This window comes from Odocoileus virginianus, chromosome 32 (genome assembly GCF_023699985.2).
Source record: "Odocoileus virginianus isolate 20LAN1187 ecotype Illinois chromosome 32, Ovbor_1.2, whole genome shotgun sequence".
NCBI lineage: Eukaryota > Metazoa > Chordata > Mammalia > Artiodactyla > Cervidae > Odocoileus > Odocoileus virginianus.
In genome coordinates, this window is record NC_069705.1 from 24,360,218 (window position 1) to 24,377,641 (window position 17,424).

At 43.4% G+C, this 17,424-nt stretch overlaps 1 protein-coding gene across 9 annotated transcripts in view; it reads right to left on the reverse strand.

Annotated features, from left to right (window-relative positions):
* The window catches only part of MTUS1 (microtubule associated scaffold protein 1), a 203,572-nt gene that overhangs the window by 23,050 nt on the left and 163,098 nt on the right, over positions 1–17,424 (reverse strand). For all 9 annotated transcript variants that reach the window (XM_070459996.1, XM_070459997.1, XM_070459995.1 and 6 more), the window contains 2 exons: positions 16,795–17,009; positions 5,507–5,573 (listed from right to left, as the gene is read on the reverse strand). In XM_070459996.1, the coding sequence (XP_070316097.1) occupies positions 5,507–5,573; positions 16,795–17,009 (282 nt within the window). The remainder of the gene's footprint in view (positions 1–5,506; positions 5,574–16,794; positions 17,010–17,424) is intronic.

Sequence of the window (17,424 nt, forward strand, 5' to 3'; positions counted from 1 at the left end):
CAGAATGACACATTTATTCCCTATCTCAGAGGCCAAATGTTTGCTGTGGATTATGTAGACCATTAAATTGAACTGTAATTTATTTCAAGGGCTGACATTTTCAAAATGACCTGATTAACTGGGATTGTCAGGCATAATGTAAAATGTTTCCAAGAGAATTACAGCTTACATTATTACTTATTTTTAACAGTTTATAGGAAGAGATCTGTGTACAGAAACCATTAAGTATTAGCATATGATAAGGATAAAACCCACTTTTCTTAGCTCTCATCCTCAGCAATGAAGTCATTCATTCATTCTCTGAGTCAATGTACTAAGCATCAGAAGTACTAAGTGCCAGGCACAAGATACTAGCTGGTAGAGCCACACAGATGAAGGACAGACTTACCTTGCCCTTGAGGTGCTCACAGCTCTGGACTATGCGGTCTATAAATAAATACCCTTAAGAGGTACCTTGAAGAGTATAGTAGGAGATGCAATTCACGTGTTTGAAAGAGTTGGGTGAAACTCAATTGAAGACAAAATATTTTAGCTGGGACCTTAAAAAGTAATGAGAAGGAGGAGACTGGGGACACAGAAGGATAGTGGGAAGATAGAAGAGAGCCTTTCAGAGAGGATGGTTTGTGCCCAAGAAGCACCAGGGCTTCCCAGGTGGCACCTGTGGTAAAGAACCCGCCTGCCAATGCCGGAGATGTGAAGAGATGTGTTCTTTCCCTGGGTCGGGAAGAACCCTTTGAGAAAGGCAAGACACCCCACTCCGGTATTCTTGCCTGGAGAATCCCTTGTACAGAGGAGCCTGGTGGGCTACAGTCCATAGGGTCGCAAAGAGTCGGACACGACTGAAGTGACTTGGCATGCATGCAAAAAAGCACAAAAGAGGTGTGAATGAGCCTGTGGCTGGGACCCAGGGAGAGAAAAGGAGGTGTGCAGAGGGGAATGAGGGTCAGACACCATGAAGCTGCACCAGAAATGTACAGTCACATCACACATGTTGGCTTTAGTATGTTTGGACTTCATCCCCAAACTAAAATGGGGGTCTACTTATGTTTGCTAAAAGTGTCTGCTAGACGACACATACGAGACTTATTACAAGTCTAGTCCCGGTAGCATTTGGAGAAGAGAGAAGCAGGCCTGGAGGCAAGGTGATCTGCTGGGTGACCACTGGGATACACTGCAGGTGAGAAATTATGGGGCTTAAATCAGGACAGTCAGGAACAGCCAGTCTGAACATTTAGAACACAGATGGGTATTGTGTAGAGGATGGAGAAAGAGGATCATGACCTTAGTTGGTAGCTTGGGTGGTAAGTGAATAACAGCCCACTGAAGAAGGTGATGAACAGACCGAGGTTTGAAGAAGGAGACACTACAGAATATTCACAAAGTGAGGCTGGGAGTCAGGAAGTCTGATTACACTAGACTGACTTTTTTTCTAGAGGCAGCTCTTCACTGGGAAAAATGTTATCTGCAGCTTGGGAAGGAGAAGACTAGAAAAATAAATCCGAGTCATCACCCTACAGGTTGTAGTTGAAACCATGGGAATGGATAGGAAAACAGCTGACCATAACAGCCTTAAAAGGTATTATTTAAGGGGTGAATGAAATTAGGCTCTGTTCACTTAGAAGATCCATTGTCATTAAACATGAGCATATGAAGACCAGGAGGCAAAATGGCAAAGTGTATACCAAGCACTTGTAATGTATTGGGAAGGGATCCATCACATCTTGTTTTTCCATTTGAAAGTCAAGAGAAAAAAATAGCCTGTCCTAAGGGATTTCTAATAATATTTAGCTGAATTACTACTCTCTTCTGCAGTATGGGCTTCCCATGTGGCTCAGTGGGTAAATAATCTGCCTGCAAAGCAGGAGATATAGGTTCGATCCCAGGGTTGGGAAGATCCCCTGGAGGAGGACATGGAAACTCACTCCAGTATTCTTGCCTGGAGAATCCCCATGGACAGAGGAGCCTATCGGGCTGCAGTCCATGGGGTTATATGGGTTAGTCTGCAGTATAGTCTCTTATAAAACAGCTAATCGGTTACTACACAGCTATCAACTGCACACATCTTACTATGTATTGGGCTGGCCAAGAAGTTCATTCAGATTTTTCCATAACACTTGATGGTAGTCACTCTGCAACAAGTTACCTCATGCAGTCCTCGTGGCTGCCCTTAAAAAGGCTGACAAAGGTTACTGCCATTTTACAGGGAAAGAAATTGGGACAGAGGACGTGTGCTATGTCTCCCCCACCTGAGGTCATCCAACTACCAAAGATCTGAACGTGGAGAGTATGACCACACAGTCTAGCCACTTTATACCACTACCTGACATGTTAATGCTCAAAATTCTCCAAGCCAGGCTTTAGCAATATGTGAACCATGAACTTCCAGATGTTCAAGCTGGTTTTAGAAAAGGCAGAGGAACCATAGGTCAAATTGCCAACATCCGATGGATCACTGAAAAAGCAAGAGAGTTCCAGATCTATTTCTGCTTTACTGACTATGCCAAAGCCTTTGACTGTGTGGATCAGAATAAACTGTGAAAAATTCTGAAGGAGATGGGAATACCAGACCACCTGATCTGGCTCTTGAGAAACCTGTATGCAGGTCAGGAATCAACAGTTAGAACTGGACATGGAACAACAGACTGGTTCCAAATAGGAAAAGGAGTACGTCAAGGTTATATATTGTCACCCTGCTTATTTAACTTATATGCAGAGTACATCATGAGAAATGCTGGGCTGGATGAAGCACAAGCTGGAATCAAGATTGCTGGGAGAAATGTCAATAACCTCAGATATGCAGATGACACCGCGCTTATGGCACAAAGTGAAGAGGAACTGAAGAGCGTCCTGATGAACGTGAAAGAGGAGAGTGAAAAAGTTGGCTTAAAGCTCAACATTCAGAAAACTAAGATCATGGCATCTGGTCCCATCACTTCATGGCAAATAGATGGGGAAACAGTGGCTGACTTTAATTTTGGGGGCTCCAAAATCACTGTAGATGGTGACTGCAGCCATAAAATTAAAAGACACTTACTCCTTGGAAGGAAAGTTATGACCAAACTAGACAGCATATTAAAAAGCAGAGACATTACTTTGTCAACAAAGGTCCATCTAGTCAAGGCTATGGTTTTCCCAGTAGTTATGTATGGATGTGAGAGTTGGACTATAAGGGAAGCTGAATGCCAAAGAATTGATGCTTTTGAACTACGGTTTTGGAGAAGACTCTTGAGAGTCCCTTGCACTGCAAAGAGATCTAACCAGGAAATCAGTCCTGGGTGTTCATTGTAAGGACTGATGTTGAAGCTGAAACTTCAATACTTTGGCCACCTCATGCAAAGAGCTGACCCATTTGAAAAGACCCTGATGTTGGGACAGATTGAGGGCAGGAGGAGAAGGGGACGACAGAGGATGAGATGGTTGGATGGCATCACCAACTCAATGGACATAGGTTTGGGTAGACTCCAGCAGTTGGTGATGGACAGGGAGGCCTGGCGTGCTGTGGTTCATGGGGTCGCAAAGAGTCGGACATGACTGAGCCACTGAATTGAACCGAACTGACATGTTAAAACTGAGCGGTAATCTTTGCTATGTTAACTTCTTTCTCTTGCAGCTCATGCTACCCTCAGTTAAACTGGCAGCTTCAAGCGCATTCTTCCTGGACTGTTTCATCAGAAGAAAGATTTACAGGCTTCTCTCCACTCCCCTCATGGAACCAAAACCCTCCCCCAGATGCTCCGCGCTGGTACTTGAGCAGTTCGATCTGATTCACCAGCAGTATTGCCACACTTCCTGAGAGGGTAGCCTTGGGTGACCGGATAATACAGACCTGCCAACCATGCCTCCCGACACTCCAAGAGCAGCAGGAAAGCCACACGAGGGCACTGGGTCCTTATCACAGACGGACAATGGGTGCCAACGGCCACAGCTACTTCCTGCCGGGCCAAGTGACTGGAGGTGCTGAGTACCTGGGTCCACTGGGAGCACGGAATCGTGCCACCCACTGAAAGGTGAAAAGAGGACTCCCCCATTCAAACTGACTGAATGAGAACAGTGTTCCCTTGGCGTGAGTCCCTCGTCTAGAAGGGGGAGGCTGAAACGTGAACCCCCTAGGAGGCTCCTCTCCACCTCTGCTGGGTTAGAGCGAACCCTGAAATGTACACAAAAGGCCTCTTTCCTGATCTGCTGACCCTATATCCATTACATGATTTAAGGCACAGACAAAAGCAAGTTAAGTTGGTCGCCTCGATAATCAAAAGGGCAGCAGTCACATTCATTGACCTGGCAGAGAGCCTCAAGCGTCTCTGGGAGCTGGGTTGTTTCTTATCTGTGGTTTCCTCGAACTGTTTTCCTAGAACTCTCAAGTCTTTAGGGTCTTGAAGTCCCATCTGTCTTACAATTACTCTTCCATAAACAGTCCTCCCTTCTTAAGGTCAGGAGAAAATGATGCTGCGGGCTGGGCATCAGGGTGAGCCAGGGGTCTGGCGCCACTCTGTATCGGGAGGTGAAAAAAGAAGAGGAATACAGAGGCAAGGCTTCACCCCATGTTCACGGCTCCTTGATCTTTGACCGGGTGTGGTGGGAAGGCAGGGTGGGGACGAACTTAAGCATGTTCAAGTGCCAGCAAATTATATTGACACTGTTTAAACTCTGACGCTGTCCACAGAAAAAGGAGCCATCTCTCCCGGAACTAGACTGAATGCCGTTTTCATCGCTGGCTGTTACCTTTGCATTATTTATACACGTACCTACACACACACACACACGGAAAACCGCAAAGGGCCAGGAATGCAGTCTTTCAGTGAACGATTCCAGCCAAGTCTGAAGTGGCTGCAGCCAGCAGACTGTCTAGAGCTGCAGGGGACGGGGCTCGCACGGCAGTCAGCCCACTCCAGCACGCGGGCTCGGGAAGGAGAGGCAGTACTGCCTCTGTCTCGTGAACCTAGGACTCCTCCAGGAAAGAACTACAAGACAGTTCGGCCTGGGGACTGGGGGAATCTAGGGGGATGGCGAGGGCCACAGACCTGAGAGGCACCTGGCGCCTGGTGGAACTGGGTCCTTACCGCCAGTCGGATGGGAAGATTAGCCCAGGATGTACCTTCTCACAAGATCATGCTCTCTCCTCACAGACCACCCTCAAGGAAGTGTGATACTGTCTCACCACTCTTTAACATGAAAAATGGTTCAGGAAAAAAAATATAAATAAACAAAACCTGATGGAATTATTTAACAGGAATTCACACAATTGCAAAAGCCGGCCTGCCCCTCTTTTCAGGAAGAGAAATGGTTTGGTCATCAGAAACTCTGCTCGGCATAGTCAGATCAGTGCCCGGAATTCGGTGAACTTGAGGTCGAGCTGCCAAGATTCAACAGAAACGTCGATAGGAAGTGTTTGCACAGACACCAGAGTGAGGGGCTAACACAGCTAGGCACCCCGCAGAGAGGAAAACCAGCTTGGCCAATTTCCCCCTCAACCCTGGAACTTCAAAGAAAAAAAAAAAGCTCTTACCTAGCTCTCCCCGGAGGTTGACAAGTTCTTGAGATAGGGTTTTGTTTTGTTTCAGGGCTTCCTCTCTCTGTGGAAAACACACATCAAGTTACTAATGTTTTTAAGAGGGTCCCTTTTCAGTAAAGCACACACGCTCGTTATCACCAGGAAAACAAGACTCAGAATTGAGAAGCCAAGATATGAATCATTTAGGCTAAACAGTTTGTGTTGTTAAAAAAACACAGATGTCCCTTAGTTGTTAAGGAAATTCACGTTGCAAAAAGTCTGTTATTTTCTCAGGTTCCTGGCGAAACTTGCATTGGAGGCACTGAATGGCCCATTTTAAAAATATTGACTTTGAGCCACGCTTCATTGGCAATCCCAGAACCTTTCTGCTGATGCATACTGTACTTCAGACATAATGCACTCTCCTCCTCCAAGGGCGATGAAGGCCTCATCAGTGAAAGATAAATATTTAATGTTCTAAACATATGTACTTCCATGCACTTTGTCCTATGTTTGCAAACACAAAACTTTCCTTAGGACGAGGACACTCCTTTACTTCTAAAAGTAAGACACACAAATCTGTTGTAAACCCCTGGTCAAAATAATAACAACAATAACCCTTTAAACACACAATGAAATTAATTTTACTCTGCTCCACATTATTTTCTAAGGATGATGCTATATCCGATCCACTCTCTAACATGTTAGAGAAACGTGTCAAGGAAAACCAGGCTGCTCTTTCAGAATCCAAAAAAAAAAAAAAAGCAATGATCAGTCTTGCAAAAGAGAACAATTTCCAAGTTACCAGCAACTCATAGCAAGCACACAGACACACATCCTTGTACGAATACGGCAATGAGATACAGTTTCTCCCACTAGCGCCTTAAGGAAGGAGAAGGCAGAATTCACAGCTCTCTGGAAATGCCCCCGCTGGGGCCGCCCAGGACCCAGCTCCCTGCCGCCTTGCCAGGCTAGATGTCCTCGCTGCGGACCGAGATCACGGGACCAGCCTTTGCAGGGGCAGAGTTGCTTGTCATTCAGAGCATTTCCCCCTGCTAAGATCAGACAACCTTTGCCTGACTCCCTGACATTCTTCCAGAAAACCGCTAGAAACAAATCCGAATTACCCTTGTTGCCGCACATGGAGGATACAGGCACATTTTGCTGCCGGAGCAGCCCATTTTCCAGCTTCTGTCTCCAACTCCCCCCACCCCCCAGCGCCGCCGAAGCGCACAGGTGGCCACGCCACCCACCCGGCCGGTCCGTCTACATTCAAAGCTCCGCCAGGAGGAGCGCCATTGGTCCTGCCCGGCCTTACTCACGTCCTGCAGGTTGGCGTGTGGGCTCCGGACGCCTCTCCTCCCAGGAGCTGATGCTGCAGCTTCTGCCTTTGGCACCGGCAGCCCGCGATTACTTAAAGCCACAGCCCTTCATTTATGAGAAACCAGAGCCAGACCTTAGGCTCATCGATTGCCACTTACTTAAATATCAGTGAAAAGAAATACCAAGCTCCTCTGCAGTGGATAATGGAGTTATTTTTAGATGTGTATGCCTTTTTTATTCCCCTCTCTAACTGAGGTCATTAGATGATTATTCTTGCTAATAGAAAAAGGAAATTTGTTCTTCAAAACCTTTGTGCTAAGTGAGTTATGAAAGAGGGGATGAATGGAGTGTTGTGACTTAGAATTTAACATGACATTGTAAAATGAATGCTTTTTCCCAGAAAAAATTAGCTTGAATGCTTACAGCATGGTCCACTGGCATTTTAAGAAGTGTGACCTGCTGATTTGAGAGTTGGCGATCAGATCTATTTTATGATTTTTTTTCCCTTTACTGTGTAGTAGTTTCTCACTAAAAAGCTTGGGAAGTTAATGATACACTAGCACTGTTATGGACATTTAACGGTGACTGGAATTTAAGCACAAATGAGTACATTTTGGCCTTAATGGTATTCTAAATGCTTGATTTTTAAAATGCAGTATTAGGTTGTTCTGAAAACACAATTTAGGGAGTCCAAGGTTTTTTCGTGAACAAGTAATGAGTTTCCTGATGTAGAAATTAAAGTTTGAGGGAAATCAAGCTGGATGAAGTGGGGAGAAGCGTGAATAAAAATATCTATACTACAAAAGTAAGTTGGTATAAAATTTCAAGGAATAATTTTGTGAAAATTTTCACATCCTATCACAAGTATCTACCAGGCAATCTTTTTGCTTATTAAAGGGGCCTTGGGGACAAGTAATTTCAGTACAGTTGAAATTCGAGGTTGGTTGGATCCTTGATGTGGAACCTGTGAGTACCGACGACCAGTTGTACTGCATCATTTTATATGAGGGACCTGGGTGTCCATGGATTCTGGCATCTATTGTTGGGGGTGTTTGGGGGGGAGGACTGTCCGGGAACCAACCCCGCAGATACCAAGGACTGACTGTACCCATACGGATATTCCCCCAACTCTAATGCACTCAACCTGGCTCAATGCCCAGAAGCTGGGATCTCCCTGGTGGTCCAGTGGTTTAAGACTTTGCCTTCCACTGTAGGGGGTACAAGTTTGATCCCTGGTTGGGAAGCTAAGATCCCAGATGCCTCTCAGCCAAAACACCAAAACATAAAACAGAAACAATATTGTAACACATTCAATAAAGACTTTAAAAATGGTCCACATTAAGAAAACAATGCCCAGAAGTCATCGGTATCTTCCAACCTCTGGCAATCCCAGTGATAGTAACAGGAAAATTCATAAAGTCATTTTGGACTCTTCTTTAACGGGCTGCACCAAAGTCAGTCCGTTCCTTCTTCCCAATGTGTCTTGAATCCACTGCACTTTTTCTATTAATACTGCCTTCGTTCTAATCCTGATCCTTGCCAATCCCATCCTGAACTACGGAAAGCCTTCCTCCACACTGTTTTCCAGAGGATTAGTAGATTTTCATCCCATATTCTTGGGGCGTATGAGTGTCCTTGCTCAATGAGAGTCCTCCATTGAGTGCATAAAGAATAAACTTCCACAGGCCGCTCTCTTTCTGAGTCCGCCCATGTGTCTATCCAAAGGTACTCTTCCTAGTAAACACTTTAGTTGTTTCACTAAAAAAAAAAAGGAAAAAAAACCTTCCATGAACCTCAGTCACCCAGCTCCTGTTTAGACGACCCACTCCTCCTCTAAGTCAGGTTTGCCATGCACGTCCCATCTCCACAAGCTGGAATGCCTGGTCTTCTGTAATCGACCCATTTTATAAGCCTTTACAGAAGACTAACAGTCAATCACAGATACCACTCCCTTCCCCCACATGCCTAGACAGGACATTCATCCTTCTGAATTGGTTGACAAGTTATTACTCAGTGCCAATTAACCAAGTACCATTCCAGATGCTGGGGAAAATAAGGGAAAAAATTGAAGACATGGGAACAATGTCTGAAAGAAGATTGGGGCCTATGTAGAACTAAAACATCCAGGCTCTGTAATTCAAGGCAGATGACCTCATACAGGGGACTGCAGTACTGGATAATGGAAAAACCAAGGGCTTTTGATCCAATGTGAAACGCTGACCCCAGCATCCGTATCATGATAAGCATATGTTCAGTGTTAGTTTCTATCTGACTCCCCTGGGAGCTTGCCCTTTAAGACATTTACCCTTTGTAGATGACAAAATGCATTTTGTCACTTAGATATTGATTGCCTGTTTCTTTTTGTTTAGCTGCTCCTATATCAGTGTTTCTGTCTTAGACCTTTATGGTCCAGATAACAAGATTATTTAATTCTCTTTGTATTGTAACATGCAGAATTTCACACAATGTGGTGGGGGGGGGGGGGTGGAGAGGGAAGTGGGAATCTGGTTGGAAAAAAATGCTTTTATGCTCATGCATTAAAGATATGAAGTGCTCCAAGGGGGAGAAAAAACATGAACTCACCATAATTTAATTAGGAGTCCCCGGGACACAGGCACTTAGTCTCTGGCTGTCGTCCCATCGGTGAGCTTTGATTTACTAGCTTGGGAGCAGTCAACAGCACAAGGGACTTTGCAGCAAAGAGTCAGGTCTGATGGCTCAGATGTAGGCACTCTCTGACCTCCTCCATCCCCACTACTACGCAATGAATTGTGTCCCCTTTTCTGGGTCTGAGACACTTTTACTTTTAGAGTGCTAGTGTCATTCAAAATTCCTCTTTGTTTAGGTGCCATTTTGCGTTAGATTCCACTTTCAAAAATACTGGAGGCACACTGCCTAACTGGTCAGATGTTTGGGGGTGGGCGGGGGGTGGGTACCTGGAAACTTCTATGGAGAAATTGGGATTACTGCCATCAACACTGTCATTCACTTGGCCTGCATGCACAGAACGCTTAACAGCTATGCAAGGATAAACCAAGAGTCAGACCAAACTAAAACTAACAACAGTGTGTCCTCTGAGAAACAGAAAGTGTGGTATTGGTTACCAGATTCATGAGACAAGCATTAGAACTTCTACTCTGTAACAAATGATTGCTGCAGTTGTTTAGTTGCTAAGTTGTGTCTGACTCTGGGACCGCAAGGACTGGGGCCCGCCAGGCTCCTTGTCCGTGGGGTTTTCTAGGCAAGAATACTGGAGTGGGTTACCATGCCCTCCTCCAGGGGAAATGATGATGATATCTAATGAATGATGTCTACTACCAAAGTGGTAAAATCATAGTCATTAAATAGACTTGCAACAAATGGATAAGTGATAGTTTTAGGCTTCCAACCACTTTTACATATAATTCAATGCTCTGAAACTATTTAGAAAAACTTAGCAATACTTCTAAAATGGGCATAAGAGAACCAAAGGGTTAAGTAAGAATTTGGGGGGAAAAATGCTTAATTTCCCCCTTTGTTGTATCTTTCCTTCCCAACTATATTTTTAACAGTGCCCTGCACACATTAGGCAATCAGTAAATATTTGCTGATTGATTATAAAGAGCTAGAAAAGGGCAAAGAACATTTGTGTAAAGACTTTATAAGTTCACCTTACACCTGGGATTCCACCCTCTTTATTGCCCTATTTGTTCATTCAGATACACATGCCTGTCTGCTAAGCCCCTTCAGTTGTGTTCCACTCTGTGTGACCCTATGGACTGTAGCCTGCCAGGTTCCTCTGTCCATGGGATTCCTCAGGCAGAAATAGTGAATTGGGTTGCTATTTCCTCCTCCAGGGCATCTTCCCAACCCAGGGATCAAACCCGTGTCTCCTGCATTGGCAGGCGGGTTCTTTATCAGTAGCACCACCGTGTCTATTATGCATCAGGCACTGCCATGGCAGCTGGGTGGTTCCCTAAGAAAGCAGCAGACACAAATTCTGCTCTCAGTGAGCTGCCTATCTTAAAAAGTAAAGTGAAGTCGCTCAGTCGTGTCCGACTCTTTGCAACCCCATGGGCTGTAGCCTACCACGCTCCTCCATCCATGGGATTTTCCAGGCAAGAGTACTGGAGTGGGGTACCATTTCCTTCTCCAGAGGATCTTCCCAACCCAGGGATCGAACCCAGCTCTCCTGCACTGTAGGCAGATGCTTTACTGTAAAAACAGCTGCAAAATGGTGAATGTAAACAGCCGACTCATTGGAAAAGACTCTGTTGCTGGGAAAGGTTGAAGGTAAAAGAAGAGGACAGCAGAGGCTGAGATGGTTGGATTGTATCACCGAGTCAATGGACATGAACTTGGGTGAACTTCAGGAGATAGTGAGGGAGAGGGAGGCCTGGTGTGATGCAGTCCATGGGGTCGAAAAGAGTCAAGACATGACTTTGCAGCTGAACAACAAGAATAAGTAGAGTGTGCCAGGGAAATGTACGCGCTCCTAGAATCCAGAGAGTAGGTAAAACAGAGCTATGGTGCTCTGTGATGACCTAGAGGGGTGGGATGAGGGCTGGAGTGGGGGCAGGCTCAAGAGGAAAGGCGTACATGTATACATACAGCTGATTCACAGTGTAGAGCAGAACTAACACAACATTGTAAAGCAATCATAGTTCAATTAAAAAATTTTTTAATTAAAAAACAAATAACAAAAAAACCCCAGAACTAGAAGGACCAGGAAAGTCTTCATAAAAGAGTGTCTTTGAGCTGAATTTTAAAAAATTCAATGGAGTCACAATATATGGGCATTAGGACCTTACAAATTGGATGTCAGATGAAATTTACGGACAGTACAGGAAGCCATGAAGCTCACTGGGTCTGCGCTGCTGTGGATGAAAGCATCTCTCAGGGTGCTTGACCCAGTGAAATGTTTTCTCTGTTACTGGATCTAATCCTTCTACAGCTGAGCAACTGAGAGAATGTTTGGCTTGTGTTTAGGGGCCAAGTCATGTGGGAGGAAAGTATCTTAAAACGCCAGGACCACATGGAGCGCGGCAGGGGCATGCCACGTGGGGTACAGAGGGACTGAGAACACAGGTGGAGGGAGACTCCTGTGCCTTTGCTCACTGAGGGGCGCAGAAAGCAGGACTGCCTCGTTACTGAATTTGCATTTTTAATTTTGGCAATTTGTATAACGAATCCATGTAAAGTAAATCCAGGTAGCAATGGGATGCTACTGCAAGAAAGATCTGAACACACAGGTATTAGGGAGAAGGGTGGTAACCGACTAATGGTGTTAAACAAAGGATGAAAAAGGGTAGGAAGTTTGTAGAGGATTTGAACAAGGTGATGGACATGGCTTTCTCTCTTTTCTTTAAAAAAAAAAAGCAAACAACTACTTATTCTTTTGGCTGTGCTGGGTCTTAGTTGTGGCACACAGGATCTAGTTCCCTGACCATTTGCATCAGGTGGCCAAAGTATTGGAACTTCAGCTTCAGTATACCAGTCCCCCTGCATTGTAGCTCAGAGTCTTAGCCACAGGACCACCAGGGAAATCCCTGTAGGGGATTTTGAGTTCAAAGTGACCTAGTCTTTGGTTCAAGTCCTGGTCCCTCTCTTATCAGCTCTCTGATGATAGTCAAGTTACTTAACAGCTCTATGGCTCAATTTTCTTACTTATAAACTCCAACTTGTGTTTTTGGAGAGGATCTTATTAATAAGTGAGAATGGTTCTTAGTAAATACTCAACAAATGTTAATCCCTTCCTGTTTCTCCTTTACCTTCCTGATTAAACAGCTGGAGCACACAGGCAGGGAGGGAGGATTGCGATGGGCAGCTTCTGCCAAATTATAGAGAGAATTTTATATTCCCTGTTACATACTGGAGTCATTCAAAACCAGTATGTGAGCCATGGAGGTAGTTTTAGTTTCCTAGTAGCCACATTTTTTAAGTTTAAAAGTTAAACTAAAATTTGACAATATATTTTATTTAACCCAGTATATCCAAATTAGCAATTCAACATACAGTCTATAGAAAAATTATTAATGAGATATTTCATATGGTCTTCAAAATCCAGGTGTATTTTACACTGACTGTATATCTCAATTCAGCCAGGCTACACTTCAAATCAAACAAGACCAAACCAGTCAATCCTAAAAGAAATCACCCCTGAGTATTCACTGGAAGGGCTGATGCTGAAGCTCCAATACTTTGGCCACCTGATGCAAAGAGCTGACTCCTTGGAAAAGACCCTGATGCTGGGAAAACATTGAGGGCAGGAGGAGAGGGGGGCGACAGAGGATGAGATGGTTGGATGGCATCACTGACTCAATGGACATGAATTTGAGCAAACTCTGGGAGATAGTGGAGGACAGAGAGGACTGGTGTGGTGCAGTCCCTGGGGTTGCAAAGAGTCAGACATGATTTAGCGACTGAACAATAACATGCTTTAAATGCTCAATGGTGTCTTCAAGCTAGTGGCTACCATATTGGGCAGGTCAACCATATAGACAGTGGAGAAGCACTGAAGGAGTGCTTTGGAAAAATCAATCTACCAGCATTGTTTGAGATGCATTATAGGGGAAGGAGTGCAAGCCTGAAGACTGGTTAACAAGTTACTATCACAATCTAGCAGATAGTTTATCCAGGGCTTGAACAAGGTTGGCATCAGGAGAAATGGAAAAGAGAGGATGAAGGAAAGGGAGAAACAGTGGGATGAGAACTAAGGCATCAGACTTGACTGCCTTCATGTGGGAGACAAAGGAGCCAGAAGAGTTGAATGTGGGGTTGTTAGGCTGGATATAGTAAATAACTGACTTATCTCTAAACAGACAAATTGTTCCCTACATTTAATAATTATGTACTTTCCAATTTAGCTTACTTGGTTATATAAACCAACTCTCGAATTCCCTTCTTACATAATAAAGAAAAACAAAAATACTGAAGATGAAGGAGTTTTAACTCAAAACCATGGGGTACTGTTAAGTCAAGATTCTAAAAACAATAACAGATTTCCATTAGATGAAACAGAATTTAACCTATACATTTTAAAATTTTTGTCTAATAGCATACAATATTGAGTAGTAAAGTAAAAAGTGCATGGAACCAGAAATCAGAATTCATGCTCTCCCATCGCTGGTTACAGTGAATACAAATTTTGAACAGTTTATTTAATTCTTAGAACTGTTTCTTCACCCGCTAAGAAGAGAAAACTATCATATGTCTTGATTATACCACAATGGTTCTGTCAGCATGATAAGAAATATGTCAAGTACTATAGTAGCTGAATGCCATGGGTATCATAGAAGGGAAACAATATGATTTTTTTTTCTAGTGTGTGCCTCTTACTGATTTGCTAAGTTGCCTTGAGAAAGAATTTAGCTGTTCCCAAATCTTATAATAATGACTAAAATATCTACCCTTTTGAGCTCACAGGAAGACAACTGATAGAGAGACATATAGAATCTAAGCCTAAGCTGTTTTTTTAAAAAGAGTATTTATGAAATACCTGAAAGTGCTGTTTTAAATTTTTTTACAGGACACTTAGAAATGAAACATGTAGATATGTTCTGAGTGTCTAATCATCCCATATTTACCACAAAGGCAATTCCCTATTGCTCACTACATTTTAGCGGGTCCATGCTCCTTACTCTACTTGTGCAACGCTTTACTGTTCAAACCAGCGGCGTAACGTTCCTAAGGACAGCTCTGATGGGGAAGAGTTGTGCAAATAAATGTTCAGACACAGACACCAAAAACCATAAAAATACTGTATGCTACTGTGATTTAAAACTAGCTAAATGTCTACATCTCCATCTCAAAAAAAGATGTATACACACACACACACACACACACACACACACTGTAATCTAAAACTAGATAAATGTCTACATCTCCATCTCAAAAAAAGATGTATATATATATACACACACACACACTGTAATCTAAAACTAGATAAATGTCTACATCTCCATCTCAAAAAAAGAGTGGTAAGTAAAAAGTGCATAGAACCAGAAATCAGAATTCATGCTCTCCCATCGCTGGTTACAATGGATACAAATTTTGAACAGCTTATTTAATTCTTAGAACTGAAGATGTGTTCTTCAGTGAAAGATGTGTGTGTATATATATATATATGCAGACACATAGAGTATATATAGAGACACATATATTATGTATAAATATATAATGTATGCATGTGTGTGTATATATATATATATTTGTGTGTATATATACATATATAGAGAGAGTATGTGTGTGTGTATATATATAGATAGAGTGCAGCACATATATATAGGCTGCACTGTGGGATCTTAGTTCCCTAACAAGGGATCGAACCCATGCCCCCTGCATTGGAAGCAGTGTCTTAACCACTGGACCACCACGGAAGTCCTTAAATATATATATATATATATATATATATATATATATATATATATATGAACAAAGCTGTAAAATGTTTACCAAATACTGACCTAAACTGTCTACTAGGCTGGAAGCTTGTCAAAGGCACAGAATAAGTCTCATTCACCTCTGTCTCCCCTACCCCAGACAGACGATCACATCAGAGTAGCCTAAGAAATGAGTGTAGGTTTGTTGGATTGAACTGAACTACAGAACAGGCAAACTGAACAGTTTTCCTCCTGAAATGTCCTGTATCCTTGTCTTTAAAACAGTGATTTAAAAATACCCAGAGAACTCAAGTTACATTCTCATCCCAGTATTTCCCCTTAAATAATTAACTTTCTGATGCTATGCCAGTAACATATGTTCATAGAAACTTGGTTTTCTCAATGAATTTTAACTAGTTCCTGAACTGACATCCTTGTATCAGGGGAAGAGTCAGTAAGCAAAGAAAATCTGTTTCATGTTTGTTGTACCACACACTATCTTAGGAATGGATGAAAATTCTGAAGAATCCTTTCACCAACACTGAGAGTTATCTCAAAAAGTTGACCTATAATCATTCTCATTTTCAAACTATTAAGCTCACTGTGTGATATAGAAAGCTACACATAGTTCGATAAAACATGAAGTGAAAAGAAAAAGTTAATGCTGGGAAATAAAAGTCCTATTGTATGGCAAGGCAAGAAAAGTTTAAACATAAAATGTTCTTGGTCCTTTGGCCTTCCTTCTCCCTCCACTGTGCGCTGCGTATCTGCATTATGCATCGGCCAGACCTCCCCCATCAGCAGAAATACCTGCTCAGCCTTTATGAAGAGCACATTCTAGCTTCAGCAAGACAACTCCTCAAAGATAACATTCCCTGAGAGCCTGTGAGGGCTCACATGACCTACCACTTTGTTCTTGCAGACCTGGATTGTGTAAACTGTCAAGCGTGTCTCAAAAACCATGCACAGGACTTCCAAGGGGGTGGAACAGTCCTCGGAGCTTTCCAAGATGTTCTTCCCAGGTTAAAATCCTCAGTTTGGCTCAAATAAAATTTTGTTTCTTTCTTAGATCAGATGATGAATTTTTTATCAGCAGTGCTAATATAGCCTAGAGGTGTATAGTAGTTGAACAGGCAATTATGTTTTCACTGTTGTGGCTCTAAGAGACTCCAGAGGAGAAAGAGAAGAGCTCAGAAATGTTTCAAGCCCAGATTTCTAGAAATCTAGACTGTACAATGACTCTAGTATCAGGTGAGTTGACAAAAGCATAATTGGGTGCATACTAAGTTGCTTCAGTCATCTCCAACTCTTTGTGACCCCGTGGACTGTTTCCTGCCAGGCTCCTCTGTCCATGGGATTCTCCAGGCAAGAATACTGGAGTAGGTTGCTATGCCCTTCTCCAGGGGGTCTTCCTGACCCTGGGATTGAACCCCGGTCTCTTTATGTCTCCTGCAAATAGGCAGGTTCTTCACTAGCGCCACCTGGGAAGCCCCAATCTTACTGATCATTCACTTAAAGATACTCACAAGATAGGAGCATGGGCATTGCACATCCTGTCCACCCTCCCCTCCCCCGCCCCCACCTTAGTGAGAAGGCTGTTTAGAGCGTCTGTGTCCTTACCTCAGACAGCACGTGCTGAGCCACAACCGTCAATGCCTCAAACTTGGTGTTGCCCAGGGAAAGAAGCTGCTTGAGCTGCAGGATAATTCCACTTTGCTTCGCACATTTGCTTTTATACTGAGCCAACTCAAGTGCTTTTTCCGAGGACAGCACATCTGGGGACGTCTGGGTCTGGATGCACAGACTTCGGGGACTCTTCTGTCTGCCCTTTTCAACTGCAAAAGGAATGGATAGAGGTAGGAAAACACGTGACCTTCATTTTCCCAACCAACACCATCTGGGTTCCCTAAACACTAGGGAAGCCACAGAAGAGTGTTTCGGCTATGTTTATAAAGAAAAGCATATGGATGAGAACGGGGATTCATCGGATATCTGTATGTCTGGAACTAGAACCACAGATGATGGCTTTAGTTCTGACTTAAAAGGATGTATACGGGGCAGAGAATGAGGGGTATAAAGCAGATGGACTGACCAATCCAGAAACATGAAAACTGTGTGAAAAATAATGCTGACTTCATGGTTTCTAATTTTCCAGGTAAAGTGGTACAGAAACCTGCTGTGACAAAGTACCCTGACTGGAGGCTCTGATTCAGGCTGGCTGAAAACATACACACACACACACACACAAAT